Source organism: Toxotes jaculatrix, chromosome 12 (assembly GCF_017976425.1).
Source record: "Toxotes jaculatrix isolate fToxJac2 chromosome 12, fToxJac2.pri, whole genome shotgun sequence".
Lineage (NCBI taxonomy): Eukaryota > Metazoa > Chordata > Actinopteri > Toxotidae > Toxotes > Toxotes jaculatrix.
In genome coordinates, this window is record NC_054405.1 from 12,817,661 (window position 1) to 12,833,954 (window position 16,294).

Consider the following 16,294-nt stretch of genomic DNA (forward strand, 5'->3'; position numbering starts at 1 on the left):
ATGTAAATCCTGCATCTATTTTGGTTCACATGGATATTTCAAGCAACATAACCAGGCCGTTACTTGGATGTTAAATGTTCAAATTCATCTCTTTTTAGAAACCTTACAGAAGAAGTCAAATCATTAAAAAAAAAGAAAGAAAGAAAGAAAGAAAAAGAAAAAACTGAGTAGTTTTGCCAGGTAATAACAGCCTTAGGTCGTGTTGGTTTCTAACACCATTTCCATTCTGTCCTTGTTTATATGGGAGAGTGAGCTGGAGTTTATTAGATGGCAAAGCACACTGCTACAAGAATAATGTTTATAACTTGTTGAATTAACAGGAAAATGAAAGGCTTTTTCCCAGTCTTGATTATTTTTAGCCAAAATAAAATTTCAGAAAAAATAAAATTTCCATTTGTACATGTTTATTTTATAGAAAAAAGAAATAGATGTGTGATGTGATTGTAGCCCCTTTGAAAACTCTTCAACAAATTCATTACACGTTTTTTCCCCTTTTTTCCTGCAGGTAGGCATTCTCATCAGTGCAAACATGAATCACACAGAACAGCACAGCAGACAGATTGGTGGGAGAGAATTATACTGAGAATATCTTCACTTTGGGGAGTTGTGGAAAATAATCCTACTCATCTGATAAAAAGAAAAAAAAGATGAGACTAGTTCTGTGTTATCTGATCCTCTTGGGGTCCAGTTGTGTAATTTCAACTTATGGGCCCCATCAAAGAGCGCAGATGACCGGTGATATTTTACTCGGAGGTCTTTTCCCCATACACTTTGGTGTTTCATCCAAAGACCAAGACCTTGCAGCCCGGCCAGAATCCACACAGTGTGTCAGGTAAAGTCTTACATTGGTGTATGTGTTGATTTTTGAAAACAGACTGTGTTCAGCTCTTCTAAATTAATGCCACGTTGTTTTTGCAGGTTCAATTTCCGTGGTTTCCGTTGGCTACAGGCCATGATTTTTGCAATTGATGAGATTAACAACAGCAGCACTCTCCTGCCCAACATCACTCTGGGCTACAGGATATTTGACACATGTAACACAGTGTCAAAAGCCCTGGAAGCTACGCTTAGTTTTGTGGCCCAAAATAAGATAGACTCCCTGAATTTAGATGAATTTTGTAACTGCACTGATCACATCCCATCAACCATTGCAGTAGTGGGAGCTGCTGGATCTGCAGTTTCCACAGCAGTTGCAAACCTGCTGGGTCTTTTTTATATTCCTCAGGTGAGTAACCGAACAGCAGCTTTAGCTGCACCACATCAATTCCTCAACTGAGTTATGGGCTTAATTTAGAGCAAATATCACATATCCTGAAAATTATGTTCTTATACAATTAATTTGCAATGGATAATGCTTTTAACATGAAAACGAATACCTCCTGGATGATGTGCTTTATCAGCAGAATGACAAAACCCTCATATTGAACAGCAATAAGCCGGACACAATGAAAGCCTGATAGATTAACTGAAATCTCTCCTGTTTCAGATCAGCTATGCTTCTTCTAGTCGTTTACTGAGCAACAAGAATCAGTACAAGTCCTTCATGAGAACCATTCCCACAGATGAGTACCAGGCCACAGCCATGGCAGACATCATTGAGTACTTCCAGTGGAACTGGGTCATTGCTGTGGCCTCTGATGACGACTATGGACGTCCAGGAATTGAAAAGTTTGAGAAGGAAATGGAAGAGCGGGACATCTGCATTCACCTGAATGAACTTATTTCTCAGTACTTTGAGGATCATGAAATCCAAGCTCTGGCTGACAGGATTGAGAACTCCACAGCTAAAGTGATTGTTGTGTTTGCCAGTGGCCCAGACATCGAGCCTTTAATCAAAGAGATGGTCAGGAGAAACATCACAGATCGCATTTGGTTAGCCAGCGAAGCATGGGCAAGCTCCTCCCTTATTGCTAAACCAGAGTATCTTGATGTTGTGGCAGGGACTATTGGCTTTGCTCTCAAGGCAGGGCGTATACCTGGCTTCAGAGAGTTCTTACAACAAGTCCAACCAAGGAAAGACGGTCATAATGAATTTGTCAGGGAGTTTTGGGAGGAAACCTTCAACTGTTATCTGGAAGACAGCCCAAGGCTGCAAGAAAGTGGCAGTACTAGTTTCAGGCCTTTGTGTACTGGTGAGGAAGACATCACAAGTGTTGAGACACCATACCTGGACTACACACACCTTCGTATCTCCTATAATGTGTACGTTGCAGTGTATTCCATTGCACAGGCCCTGCAGGACATACTCACCTGCACACCTGGACATGGACTTTTTGCCAACAATTCCTGTGCCGACATAAAGAAAATGGAGGCCTGGCAGGTAAAATATTGCACTTTTCCACAACCAAAGATCTTAAATGCCTAATTTCTTGAAATGTAAATTGCCCAAATATGTACTTCTGCTTCACAGGTCCTGAAGCAGCTCAGACATTTGAACTACACCAACAGTATGGGGGAAAAGATGCACTTTGATGAGAACGCAGACCTAGCAGGAAACTACACTATTGTAAACTGGCACAGGTCTGCTGAAGATGGCTCTGTGGTGTTTGAGGAGGTTGGATACTACAACGTGCATGCTAAGAGAGGAGCCAAACTGGTGATTGACAAGACTAAAATTCTGTGGAATGGCTACAGTTCAGAGGTCAGTCAGACTGTTTTGTGGTGGATGCTCTCATCAGTGTATTCCTTTGTTTCCTGTCATCTGGTGTTTGTTGCTCTCTCCTGGGATAGTATCATTAGAATTGTGAGCAGGTAGTCACAGCAAGGAAGGAAAGAACTGCTAAATGCTCCGATATGGTCACTGATTACTCACTAACTTTGCCTGGGCAGGTAGCATCCATCTGTTCTATCAGCGCTGGAAAAAAGATTGATGAGAGCAGAGATAATGAACTTAACAGTATATTTGAGGGCTGTAAAACCAAAACAGTGAAAACACTTAGAGCTTAGAGCTTAGGGTTCATCAGCATGAGGGACCGCATTCGTGCAGCTTTATGTTGCTTGGGAAATGGAAAAGGAATATTTTGTTTTGTTTGTATAATGGATATTTACATCTATTCTAAGTTTATTTTCCAAACTTTCTCATGCAACTTTTCTGTCCATCTCACAACCTATAGGTGCCATTCTCTAATTGCAGTGAGGATTGTGAACCTGGCACAAGAAAAGGGATCATAGATAGTATGCCCACATGCTGCTTTGAATGCACTGAGTGCTCAGATGGAGAGTACAGTAATCATAAAGGTATTAAGAAGTCAAACATACACAATCTCATTGTACTAATGTTAAACCTTGCTGCAGTTGCAGTAACTTGTTTTTTTTTTTTTTTTATACAGATGCCAGTGTTTGCACCAAGTGTCCAAATAACTCCTGGTCCAATGGGAACCACACATTCTGCTTCCTGAAGGAAATTGAGTTTCTCTCCTGGACAGAGCCTTTCGGGATAGCTTTGGCCATATGTGCGGTACTGGGTGTTGTCTTAACAGCCTTTGTTATGGGAGTCTTTGTCAAATTTCGCAACACTCCAATAGTGAAGGCCACAAATCGGGAACTGTCCTATGTCCTCCTGTTCTCGCTTATTTGTTGCTTCTCCAGCTCTCTTATCTTCATTGGAGAGCCGCAGGATTGGATGTGCCGTTTACGTCAACCTGCCTTTGGGATCAGTTTTGTTCTCTGTATCTCCTGCATCCTCGTGAAAACTAACAGAGTACTTTTGGTATTTGAAGCCAAGATCCCTACAAGTCTCCATCGTAAGTGGTGGGGATTGAACCTACAGTTTTTGTTGGTGTTTCTGTTCACATTTGTCCAAGTCATGATATGTGTGGTCTGGCTTTACAACGCCCCTCCTTCCAGTTACAAGAATCATGACATTGATGAGATAATTTTTATCACCTGCAACGAGGGCTCTGTGATGGCTCTTGGGTTTCTTATTGGCTACACATGTCTCCTTGCAGCCATATGTTTCTTCTTTGCATTTAAATCACGGAAACTTCCTGAGAACTTCACAGAAGCCAAGTTCATCACTTTTAGTATGCTTATATTCTTTATTGTTTGGATCTCTTTTATCCCTGCCTATTTTAGTACTTATGGCAAGTTTGTTTCAGCTGTAGAGGTCATTGCTATACTGGCATCCAGTTTTGGGATGCTGGCCTGTATCTTTTTCAACAAGGTCTACATCATCCTCTTCAAACCATCCAGAAACACCATTGAGGAGGTCAGATGCAGCACCGCAGCCCACGCTTTCAAGGTGGCTGCCAAAGCTACACTAAAACATAGCACAGCTTCAAGAAAAAAGTCCAGCAGCATTGGTGGATCCTCTGCCTCTACTCCGTCCTCATCCATCAGTCTCAAGACCAACGGCAACGACTGTGACCCGACTTCAGGAAAGCATAAGCCAAGGGTGAGCTTTGGCAGTGGAACAGTTACTCTGTCCTTGAGCTTTGAGGAGTCGAGGAGGAGTTCTCTGATGTGATAGCATAAATGTGGATGTGTCAAATTTCAGCTTCATCCGTCCCGTTTATGGGATGTATTTTGGACTTTATTTTGAAAAGCAGTTACTTGTAGATGTTTTCATCTTCCCATTTTCTTAACATTTTGTCAGAAAAAAATAATATTTCACTTGTGGAAAACGACATCACACCAACTAATATACTGTACTATATCTGACTCACTGATGTAAACTAAGCCTTCTAATAATAATAAAACATTTTGTAACACAAGACCAAGAGTATGTCAATCCTTATGTCCTCCATTTTCTTAAGTGTAACTGATATTTACTGTTATAGGAGCAGGGTTAAAGGAAGAGAATTTACATTTAAAAAAATAAATTCTTGCTTAGGACAGGCAAGTCAGGTTTGCTGACTAATCAACTGTGGAGGTAACAGACAATGTTGAGCACAAAGGCCTGGCTGGTAATATGGAACAACATTTAACCAGTGGACACACACTCAGTTGGATGAGAGAGACCAGAGGATGCATGAGTCATACAAATACACAATTACTGGATGTCGACAAAATGTTCCATATTTAGTTATTATGTTCTACTGTGGTCAGTCACAAGACAACAAAAGAAATAGAAATATAGTCCCTCAACATAACACTGCAAAATCCCCATCTCCTTATTTGGGGTGTTTGGGGGCAGTGCTTACATTTCAAGCAAAGTGAGAAACTGTAGACTTAAATTATTAGATTAAATGTAAACTAGATGTAATAAATTAGATACATTTTTTGGCTTAATAAAGAAAGTGTAACAGCTGTCATCAGAGTCTCACGGACAAATACTAAACCATGGCATCAAGATTGACACCATGTTTGGATATTCTCTCTTTTGTAATATTAATTTTTTATTTTTTTTATGCCATTTGCACATGACACAGACTCATGACTCGGAGGGGGCTTGCTGTAATACAACCATAAAAAGCACATTTGTGGATCTTGCATTAACTATGATAAACGTGTAAACAGTGTGACAGTAAAAATAACTATAATTCTTTCTGTAATAGCAATCTCAATAAAAGAAAAACCCTAATTAAAAAAAGAAAACAATGAACATGCTGGTGGAGGTCTATGGGGTATTTTGGTGTAGAGTTTTCAGAGAACTTTCTCTGCTTGCTTTTCACGGGTCTCTGACAACTGCAAATAGTGCAAGCCTATCTCACATGTTAATGTCATTCTCACCATAGGACTATACCACACACAGTCATGTTCTCACAGTAAGGAGGAGGTATATGGAGGTGAGCGGAGCTGGGGGAAGCACTGTTTATTGTACCCCACTCTGTCACTGTTGTCATGAACCCTAAGCTGTAACTATTTCCTGACTTGAAAAGACTCTTGGCCTGTGAAGTAATAAAACAACAATAAAATAACATGTGTGTGTGTATATATACATACACACTATATACACATGTTCATGTGTGCTTTTAATACAGGACATTTACTTGTTATGCATGTTTCTTTTTTTTTTATAAATACCAAGTTAAGTTATGACAGTTGAAAACAGAAATACCCATCAATATTGTTTGATCATGCTTTGAAAAAAATAGGTTAAGTGTTTAGCCTAAATGGTAGTCAAAGCTTGAACATTTATAGCTCAACAACGCCACCCCGGCATTGTATTCAAGGAAATATTACTTGGGAAGAATCTGTGGCAAAATCCACAACACGGATCTTCCCTAAAGGGAATATCTCAGCAGATGAAGGAAAAAGTAGGTAAAAAGGCATTTTGAGGACTGCAGCACCTCCCACATTGCTTAACAAGAAGATGACATGCTGAGAAATTGAGGATCATGGCTGACCTGAAGCAGGCTGGAGCAGCTGGACAACTGCCTCCTCTGTTAGCAGAAGGAAGACCTTTATCCTCAGAGCCAGTGTAGCCCAGCAGAGAGACCAGCATGTTATCTATGTCTGATCTGCAGGGTGCAGAGAGACAAGATTTTAGGACAAAATTTCCAGGAAGCGTGATGGGAATGTTTGTCACAGCCCCAGTTGTGGTAAAGAAGGAAAAGAAGAGGACAAGTCCAACAAGGGCTCTGACATTGACCTACAATCATTCCAGATGAAAAACCATGAGTATACTGACATGTGCACACAAATTCTCATAGCTCAGACTTTCTCATAGCTATGCAGTATTTGTGTTGCCCTGTTTAGCATAAAGTGTGTGTGTAACACTGACATTGAATAAGGGGGTTTTCATCAGCAGTGAGCCAATGATGACTATTGAAAAACATTTTAACAAAAACTGGACAGTAGCTGCAATATGTATTGGAGTACTTATTTTGTGATATTTCGCCCCATGGTGGTTAAAGCGAATGGGGGTCCCAGGAGTGGCGATGAATATTTTGAAAAACACCCACCGGAAGTATTTACGCAACACACGTACCAAGAGTTTTATCAATCGACCTAAAAAAGAAAAGGCATTTCCTGTTTGTTGATGCTGCCTTCAAAATCAAAGCTTTTTTTGTGTAACTCATGGTTACAGCATAAAAGTAAAATAGGTTCACAGACGTTCTAATGTACCCGTGAATGCTGAGCTAATTTGACGAAGCGCTTTTGGAGCCTATTTTGAGCACTAAGAATACGTAACCAGTCAGAGCTGTTAGCTCAAATCGTCTCTGCTAAACAGGCAACGCACATTATTATTATGTCCCTAGATATCTCGTAAGTAGACACCCACAGGTTGATAAGAAGAAAGTTATTTTTTCTGAAACGGGTTTCACTTTCCCAATTCCCACAGTTCATAGCCAAGGCTTTTAGTATGAAAGACATCCAGTGGAAGTGCGTGTATATTTGTTAACTTAACAGTGTGTTGTCGTTTGGTCCTGGATTGATACTGGATGCTGATAACTGCAGTAGCGTTAGCTTGTGCAAACGGTAAAGTGTGCCAACCGAGCCACGCCTCTGTTTTAGGAAAGAATCGTAATCACTTGCGCTTCACTGTCATAAAGTCATACTGTATATGGCCTCCGCAGTGTGCAACATCTGAAGCTAATATTCAACTTTTCCAGCACTTTACAGTAACTTAGCGCAACATCCGTGTTCGTCAGCTAGCTAACAGTTACGTTAACTGCGAGTTCATCAGGGCACATTTACAGTCAGTTCACGGAACAAATCAGAGATTGGACAGTAAGCTGCAAAAGGAGCTATCGGCGATGTGAAAAGGTAATGTCCTCCCTGGAGTGTTTTTACTGCGGTGCTAAGAGCTAGCCAATGTTAGCATGTGACTGTCCCCAAAATTAACATCAGCACACAGGGTGATGGATACGTTGTGAGAGAAAAAAAATAGCTAAAAAAAATGTCAGAGCTTTAACGCTTTAATTTCATTGCGTTTTCCCGTGAGAGACAGCAGGCAAGACTTGACAATGAACATTACTAGTTAATTGTGTGCGCACTGTATTTGCTTGTTGTGGGCTGCTCCAGCAAGTTTGGCTGACGTTACAGTGTTAACGATTAAAACGTCTCAATAATCTGCCTTCGTTTTAACTGTTAACGGAGCAGTTTTTGCCATTTTTACTATTATTAAATAAGAATATTAAAGTTAAGTTTTATTTTATTTTGATAAGATCATTGTTCCTGGTCACAGTTGGGTGTTGGCAAGCAGAGATTAATGGTGGTGCTGGAACGATTATCCGATTAACTTATCGATACACAGAAAATCAGCAAACGTCAGTTAACAGCCTACAACTATGATTATCAATCTTTCAATCTCTCATGTCGTCATTCTGTTCCCACAATGTTCAGGCACTTTATAGATCACTGTTTAACTTGTAGGACAATCTACAAGTTGGCCGATAATAAAAATACATATTAGCTGCAAGCCAACTTAATAAGTTAAACTGCCCTGTGAGATAACAGCAGTCATATATGAAGGGTTCAGTTTCATTGTGGACAAGAGAAGAAGAAGGGAAAGATGAGACTGAACAGCCGGGTGATGTGACATTGACACAACTTAGTCAAGTGGCACAGAAAAAGACAGGTATACGGTTACTGAGTGTAAGTTTACCTTTCAGCAAGCAAGCAAGTGCTTTCAGTGACGAGTTAGAGAATAAATAGCTCTGGACAACAAAGACAAGAAAAAAAGGAAAGAAGAAACTTGAAATAAAGACATTTGACCGATATCTGTTGTTTGTTATCTAGGATAACATCAGATCTTTTTTTTTTTTTGTATGAGAAGTAAAGGATAATAATGGCTATATCTCGTTAAAACTGTGACCTGCCCTCTCAGGGTGTAGTATGTGGATGTGATAGTTTCAGATTGTGATGCAAATGTACTCATTCTCGTTAGTAATGTGTTTTCTCTTTTAATTAATTTACAGATCACAGAGAGCTACATTTTTTGGCTTCATTTCCTCAAACTGGATTTTGAGTATTCAGCGATGGAGTTTAACCGATAAGTTTTTGCTACTTCACAGTGATCATTTCATCGGTCGACTGTCCAGATCAGCAGCATGTTTCATTGCCATGGGATGACTGCTCACTTAGTCTGTGGCTGTCAGTATTTCTGCTGAAATGTCCCACACAAAGGAAATATCTTAAACTATAACTACTTTTGCTACTTCCACTGTTTCACATTAGTAAAGTCAAACAGCAATGGGCGTCTGTTCGCCTGTGTGCAAGATTTTGCGCAGAGGGAAATATTTTGTACTGCTGTTTCTCTCGCTCTCGCTGCTGGTATGGATTGCAACTTTTTCAGGCGAAACAGGGAAATCAATTCAGCCTTCATCCCCAACAACACAAACTCTTGTCAATGGAGACAGTGTAAGGGATAAACTCAACTCGTGGACATCCGCACCTGATCGCTTAAATACTCCACCACCAAAAGGCAAATGCCCTCAGGAGTCACCATTGCTTCGTAAGTGTGCATCAACATGTAGGCTAAAGAGGTGACAAAGTTATTGTTTTTGTTTTTATTTAACTTGGTTAATTATCTGCCTGTGATGTGTACTTGCTAAACAAGAACTATTTGTCTCTGTTTTCTATTTCTGGTAAACTGGTTAACTTATTAAACTGGTAAACCTTTTTTTTATTTGTTAGGTAATCATAGCTGGAAGAATGTTATAAACTGTTTATTCAGTACAACCTCATTTACATGTGCTACTTTGCTTGTGACTTAATCTGCTTGCTGTGCAATGAATCGCTTATAACAGAAGACTCACATTTCTGTTTAAATATGATAACTCTGTTTCAACAGAGGGAGCTGCGAAGCTGTCCTTTGAGTCCTCTCTGAAACTGAAGGATGTAGAGAGTGAAAATAAAGAAGTGGCTAAAGGGAAGTACGAGCCCCCAGACTGTACAGCCAGGCAGAGCGTAGCGATCCTCATCCCTCATCGCAACCGAGAGAGACACCTCCTCTACCTCCTGCATCATCTGCATCCCTTTCTGCAGAGGCAACAACTACATTATGCCATCTATGTCATCCAGCAGGTAGGACCACACATCGAGCACAGTTTGATGTCGATAGTTTTCATTCTTTTTCAAATGATCATATCAAGGAACTAATGTGAAGTTGTAAGAATTCTCAATCAGTAATACAGTTTTAATTTTGCTTTAACATATTGGCTAAAATTCCAAATGAAAATTGGCACGATTGTACATCAGCTCATTCTTTGAAAACTATGATTGTCAGCCCAGATTATGTCCTGTTGATGTTTGAATGACCAAATGTGATGCAACTGCACCTTAAGGGCGCAAAAGCACTTTTACTCCTAAAAGAGAAAAATCTGTTGCCCAGCTGTTTTTATATCTGTGTTTTCCTTCTGGAGACAAAATCTTGTAATTCCTGTTAATTTCACATAATGCAACAAGTCATGTTTGGTGATGCACAAAATAATGAAATGAAGCAAAACAGGTTCACACACCTAAGGTAAAGTATGTGCAACCAAATAATGTTGTCAGTAGTCAAAGAGGAAGTATTATCAGTAGGCAAATCAGAGAACAGGTAATTACAACAATTGCTGGTCTATGTTGGTGTTGTACAGATGTGTTAAAAAAAAAAAACAAATCAACAAGATACAAGAGAAGAACAGAAACATCTACACTAGGCTTTTAATTGCACATAAGCAATAAGGAACAGTAGGCCACTGTGATTTTATGATGTTTTCTGTGTTTTAAAGGCTGGTGAAGCAACCTTTAATCGTGCCAAGTTACTGAATGTTGGGTATTTGGAGGCACTGAAGGACTACAGTTGGGAGTGCTTCATCTTCCATGATGTGGACCTGGTTCCTGAAAATGATCACAATTTATACGTCTGTGACAAGCAGCCCAAACACTTGGTGGTGGGCCGGAATGCCACAGGATACAAGTGAGTGTATTAGTATGATTAAATTCCTGTAAGTTATGAGTCAGCAGTTAAACTTTGTATTATTACCGCTCTGAAGAAACAACGCAGCGTTAATGATCAACAGTTTGCTCAGGCATGACATTACCTCAAAAGGCCCGATATCACCTTTAAACAAATAACTGAAATTTTTCTTCATGATCTTTTACTCTCAGGCTGCATTACAAAGGCTACTTTGGAGGAGTCACAGCCATGACCAAAGAGCAGTTTCATCAAGTGAATGGATTCTCAAACACTTACTGGGGCTGGGGAGGAGAAGACGATGACCTTCGCATCAGGTGAGACAGATACAAGTGCAAACAGTGTTTAAAATTATTAGTGTTTGTTTGCATCAATCTGCAGCAGATTGGTAGCGGTTCCTATTCCTTCATTCATTCACTGATACATGCTGGTCGGCTGTCTTGCGCAGGGTCGAGCTGCAGAAAATGAAGATTGTGCGGCCGCCTGCTAACATAGCTCGCTATACCATGGTGTTTCACAAACGGGACAGCGGCAATGAAATAAACAAGGACAGGTCAGTAAATGTAGAGATGGGGATAATGTGCTATGCATGTTTCAGTACATTTTAGGTCAACTCAGATTTGTGCTGTAAAGTTCATCTCTTCAGTGAACTTTTTTTGTTTTCCTCAGGATGAGATTATTAGGACGGACACCACAGGTATGGAGAAAAGATGGACTCAGCAGCTGCTCATATAAGACTTTGTCAGTGGAGAGGCTCCCTCTTTATGTGAATGTCACTGTGGACATCGGTAAGCCACAGAGTTGAGATTTCAAACACAAAGCCCTGCTGTGACCAAAAAAATATGTTGTGGTGTATATTACATAGTATGCCAGGCCTCTGAGTGCAGAAATGCAGAAATGTACAACAGAGCATGTTGAGCACACAAAATGCACATTGTTTTTGATGAGTTTACATATTAAAATTACGTTCAGCTGGCAGCCACACTAGCTGGTACATTTTTGCACATTTTTTGCATATCACAATGCCTTCATTTCTTCATGTCATTACCAGACTTTGTTCATAATGTGCCGGAGCAGCCTGTAGTAAATAAATAAATAAATCATATTATGATTTTTATATTAGTTTCCTTCCAAGCAATGATTGGCTGAGATCAAGTACACAGGTTGGCCATAAATATTCCTGGTAATATTTGAAATACATTGCTAAAACATTCAACTTTCAGACTGCAATTAATTTGTGCATATGCCTTATTATTTGCCTGCATGATATTACATCATAAAATATGGTGAAATTTTGTGTATAAAAGCATGTAACACATGCACAGTGTGTATTTTGCGTGCTTCATAGTGTGGGTATATTGAGGTTCTGCAGACCTACACAGAACACAAGTGTAGATCTGCAGAGCCTAAAGGAGTAAGTTAATGTTTAGGTTTGATTCAAGGCTGCTTGGACTCTTCGAGGAAATGGTATGTGTGATTAGTAGCTTATTAGACTTCTTGAAACTGAAATGTTCATGACAAATTGTAGACAATGTGTAATCTGATGTAAAGTGAACACTGGATCAGTTCACAAGAATAATGTGCATTAAAGCTGTATTCATTGATTTTTGACTTTTAGGTGGCAGAAACAATTAACAGCAACAGAGCAATAGCTTATTACAGTTCCTATAAAAAGAAAGTAATCACTGCCCTTAGACTTGATATGATATAATTAGGCTTTTTTTTTTAAATCAACAAAAATAATTTGTAAATTCTAAATAAACCTAATTATGAATTTATCTAAATTAGGTCTAAATGATCTTCATCATCCAAATCTAAAATTTCTTGGTGTTTGTTCATAGAAGGAAAAGTGAACATATCGGTAAAATCTGAGAAATCTTCACAATGCTAGATAAGCAAGGTCTTTCTCATCTCATTGTAATATTACTGCTCTGTGTCTTAAAGTGAGTGATTTAAAAATATAAACATAACTAGTTTGGGTTTAGTGTGACAATATAGTTTTGGATCAGTCCGTCAGGAGACAACAGATGAACCTTGAGATGAAAAACTCAAAAAGCAATATTAATATGGGTGAATGGGTGATATCAAATGATATTAAATTGAAATATGCTATTTTAAAAACTATTGATATTGGTCAGCTACATGTTTTACTTATCACAGCAGGAAATACATAGGACACCTGAAACTGTCTCACATGAAATGCATCCTTGTTAAAGTTATTTATTACACATGCGTTTCCTGTTATGATATGTCAAACGCTTTGCTGTTAGAAGGTTAAATGATTTCCGCTCTTAGGTTCTGGTCTGCTCTTAAACCTCTGACTGCTGTTTTTAGCATTGCTAACTAAAAAGACTTGGACTACCTTGGTCCAACTGGCTTTATCTACAGATCTTTGGATGAACAATGATTTGTCTTGAAAAGTAGTTTTGTGAGCCATAATGATAAGATGATTTCTTATACTGCATGTTTTTTTTTGTTTGTTTTTTTTAATAGTAGGCCTTACATGCTTGATTTTTAAGCAGAAAGTAATGGGGGGTGGGTTATTATTTATTAGTTTAACATTTTTTAAGATTATAATTGTAGCCTTTTGAGACCATCAGTATATATTTTTCTTATTATCGTCGTATGGGAAGAAGTTTCAGCTGAGAAAAATCTGCATACTTAAGCTCTGATCACTGCATGCTGCTTAGAAATGTGTGTGTCTGACAGACTCATATCAAATTTGTGAAACAGTTATATATTTTTCAGGTAGTCTAGCTGCAGATATGTGACACCTACAGTTTGTTTTGTCTTTATTTAACTGGCCAGTGAGTCTTTCAAGACAGAGCAATACGACTAACTATAATGGCAAGCACGGTTACAGTTTCCTGGAGCCACTCATTATATTTTCATATTCATAACTTTTGGACTCAAGCTTCATAATAACTACAGTTTGCTCGAAATTACAACAGTCTCTCTTTGTGTGTGTGTAAATTGTTGCTCGGTTGATGAACTGAGCTCCTCTTCATAAATCTGCAGCATGCTGTAGCCATTTTGAAGCTCCTAGCATTGTTTTACATCTACATTTGAAATACCAGAAGACAAGTTCTCTGTGTTGTTTGTGGCCTGACTGCCTGATAATTTCATGGTCTCATTTCTCCACTCCTGAATGAATGTTTTGTTTTCTACTTGTTGGGTTTAAAACTTTCATATATGAAAATATGTGTGCACAGGTTGAACAACCGATTATTTTGTAAAACGATTCCAACCAAGAAAACTTGTGGTAGTGTGGAAACATCAAACATGAATTTATGATTTATATGACGGATTCATTTCCAGTGTCTGTATGTTGATTTTGGATGATGTGTCATGCGTTGTTTGTGACGAAGGGAGAACGTTAATCATTACAGAGAAGGAGATTATGCATTTCACTTCTAATAGGATTATTTTCTCTTTCACGTTTAATAAATAGTATTTTTTCTTATGAATTGTCTCATGGGTTTATTTGTTCTAGGGGAAGCATCTCGAGTTTTGGCAATTCTGGTCTATCTGATAAGAAATGCACCAACATTTAATAGTGTCTGTTTTATTTGTGTCGGTCGTAAGTTTAAAAATAACTGACAAGTAGTTCAAAAAATATATTTTCTGGGATATATTGGTTGTAACAGTCAGTACAATTAAAGATTTGTTTTTCATGACCAGTTCCTGCCCCGTTTGCCTGATCCCTTCCTATGAAAGGATAATATGTTCTACAACACCACTAGGATGATAACAGCCTGCAGTGACTGAATCTGACCAGTGGAGGGCCTTGAGAGCACAACCAACTGTTGGAAAAACATTTTGTGGTGTAGTTTCTTGTCCTTAATTTCAGAAAGACGACTTTTATTGCCTGGCATTTTGTGCATCATGGTGACAAACCTATTAAGTCTTGTTTGTCTGTTATATTTTATTCTCCAGGATTTGTAAGTGAATGTACAGTTACATATGTTACCAGTTTCAGAGGAGGTGCAATTGTAAGAGGTCTTGGGTTAGGTCAAAACACCTACTAAATGAATGAAATTAGCTCATCGCCTCTTCCCACATTTCCTTTAAAAGCAGTTTAGTCCCTCTGTGACACATTGTTGCTGACAGGAAAGATATTGGGTTTGAATATAAGCCATCATGACACTGACTGGGCCAGTGTCATGCCCCAAATATCCCCCTGAGGATAAGTGGTATCTCTTTTAAAGATTTTCATAATGTTTTCTTTGCATAATGATTCAGCTTAAATTATTTAAAGTCACACAATAACCACATCATGTGCAGTGTAACAGTGTGTTTGAACCTGGGCTTCTTGAGGTTCAAACACACTTTATGTTGTTGGTTTCCCTTTAAAGATTAGACAGTTACACACTAGCAATTTGTTGAAGTATTTATATCAAAGTAGGAGGTCAAGTTTATAGGTCTAATTTTTTTTATAGGTCTAATTTTTGATGCCACATGCTGTTTGTGCAACAAAGTGTAATCAGAAGGAGAAAATGCACTTGCGTCTAACTTTGTTACTGATGTGCTACTGATAGCTCTGCGTGATCTGCTGTCAAATAAACATTTTACATATAAGGTGGAGTATTTTGTCTGTTTGCCACATTGCATCATTTCCACTCTCTCTTACAGCTTACAGAAGCTAAATTATGCTGCAGACATACCAAGACATTGCATCACTCTGAGGACATGTACCCAAAGTAAGGACAAGAATAGCCCCTTATTATTCAGATACAATGAAATGTCTTCTCAGCTTTTTTTTTTTTTTTTAACTAGTGAGCAAAGAAAGAGCGGGACGGACAAAATGATGTCATCTCCCCTTCCTATGGTGCAGAAAGAAAGCTTTGTCTTGTCGAGGCCAGGCCTGGTCATCTAGCTCACATGTGACATTCACAAAACACTTTTAGCCAAAAATAAATAAATAAATAAAAAATAAAAATCAACCCCTGCAAGTCAGAACTCTTCTATGTTAAAAGAATGTGTTTACAATGTGTACTGTTTGGTTCCCACTGGTAAATATAGTAAGCTTTGTGTGCAAGAGGGTAAGAGGGTAAGAATTTACTAGTGGGATGTTCATATCTTTATCTACAACAGCAAGGAGAGCAATAAGTTATGGGGAAGCAATGCCTCAGTGCTTTAGATTAAATATAAAATCCAGACTTAATTAATATGTCCAAACTTGCTTGAATTCACACATGATCTAAATCGTAAATCTTTAACTGTTGGTGGAAAGTAAAAGCTGCCTGACAATGTCACTGCAGTACATTAGGGAAGCCACTGTACACTGTCCAAGGTCCTTTCTATGGGGTCCTAAACTAGAATATTTAAGCAGCAAATTTAAAGCCACTATAATGAAATAAAATTATAAATATGATTATTTATATCTGAAAATGGGTCATTTGCAGTGAAGAATCCACACAGAATTATCACCCAACTCAGTCGTTTTTTGTCAGCTCTACTGATGGCTTCAGCATCTGTGAGTTCATTGTTTTTGTTTTCCGGCCTGCA

General features: G+C 38.7%; 2 protein-coding genes across 2 annotated transcripts; both read left to right on the plus strand.

Annotated features, from left to right (window-relative positions):
* Positions 1–647: 647 nt before the first annotated feature.
* On the plus strand, positions 648–4,465 carry casr (calcium-sensing receptor). Its single transcript, XM_041051872.1, has 6 exons — positions 648–832; positions 919–1,225; positions 1,487–2,320; positions 2,411–2,641; positions 3,114–3,237; positions 3,330–4,465. The coding sequence occupies exons 1-6, from the start codon at positions 648–650 to the stop codon at positions 4,463–4,465; spliced, it is 2,817 nt and encodes a 938-aa protein (XP_040907806.1).
* Positions 4,466–7,316: 2,851 nt separating this feature from the next.
* Positions 7,317–14,253, plus strand: b4galt4 (UDP-Gal:betaGlcNAc beta 1,4- galactosyltransferase, polypeptide 4). The gene is made up of 7 exons (XM_041052096.1): positions 7,317–7,650; positions 8,805–9,340; positions 9,680–9,912; positions 10,602–10,789; positions 10,981–11,103; positions 11,235–11,339; positions 11,456–14,253. Exons 2-7 carry the CDS (start codon positions 9,079–9,081, stop codon positions 11,589–11,591), a joined length of 1,047 nt encoding a protein of 348 aa, XP_040908030.1. The 5' UTR covers positions 7,317–7,650; positions 8,805–9,078; the 3' UTR covers positions 11,592–14,253.
* The last annotated feature ends 2,041 nt before the right edge of the window (positions 14,254–16,294 follow it).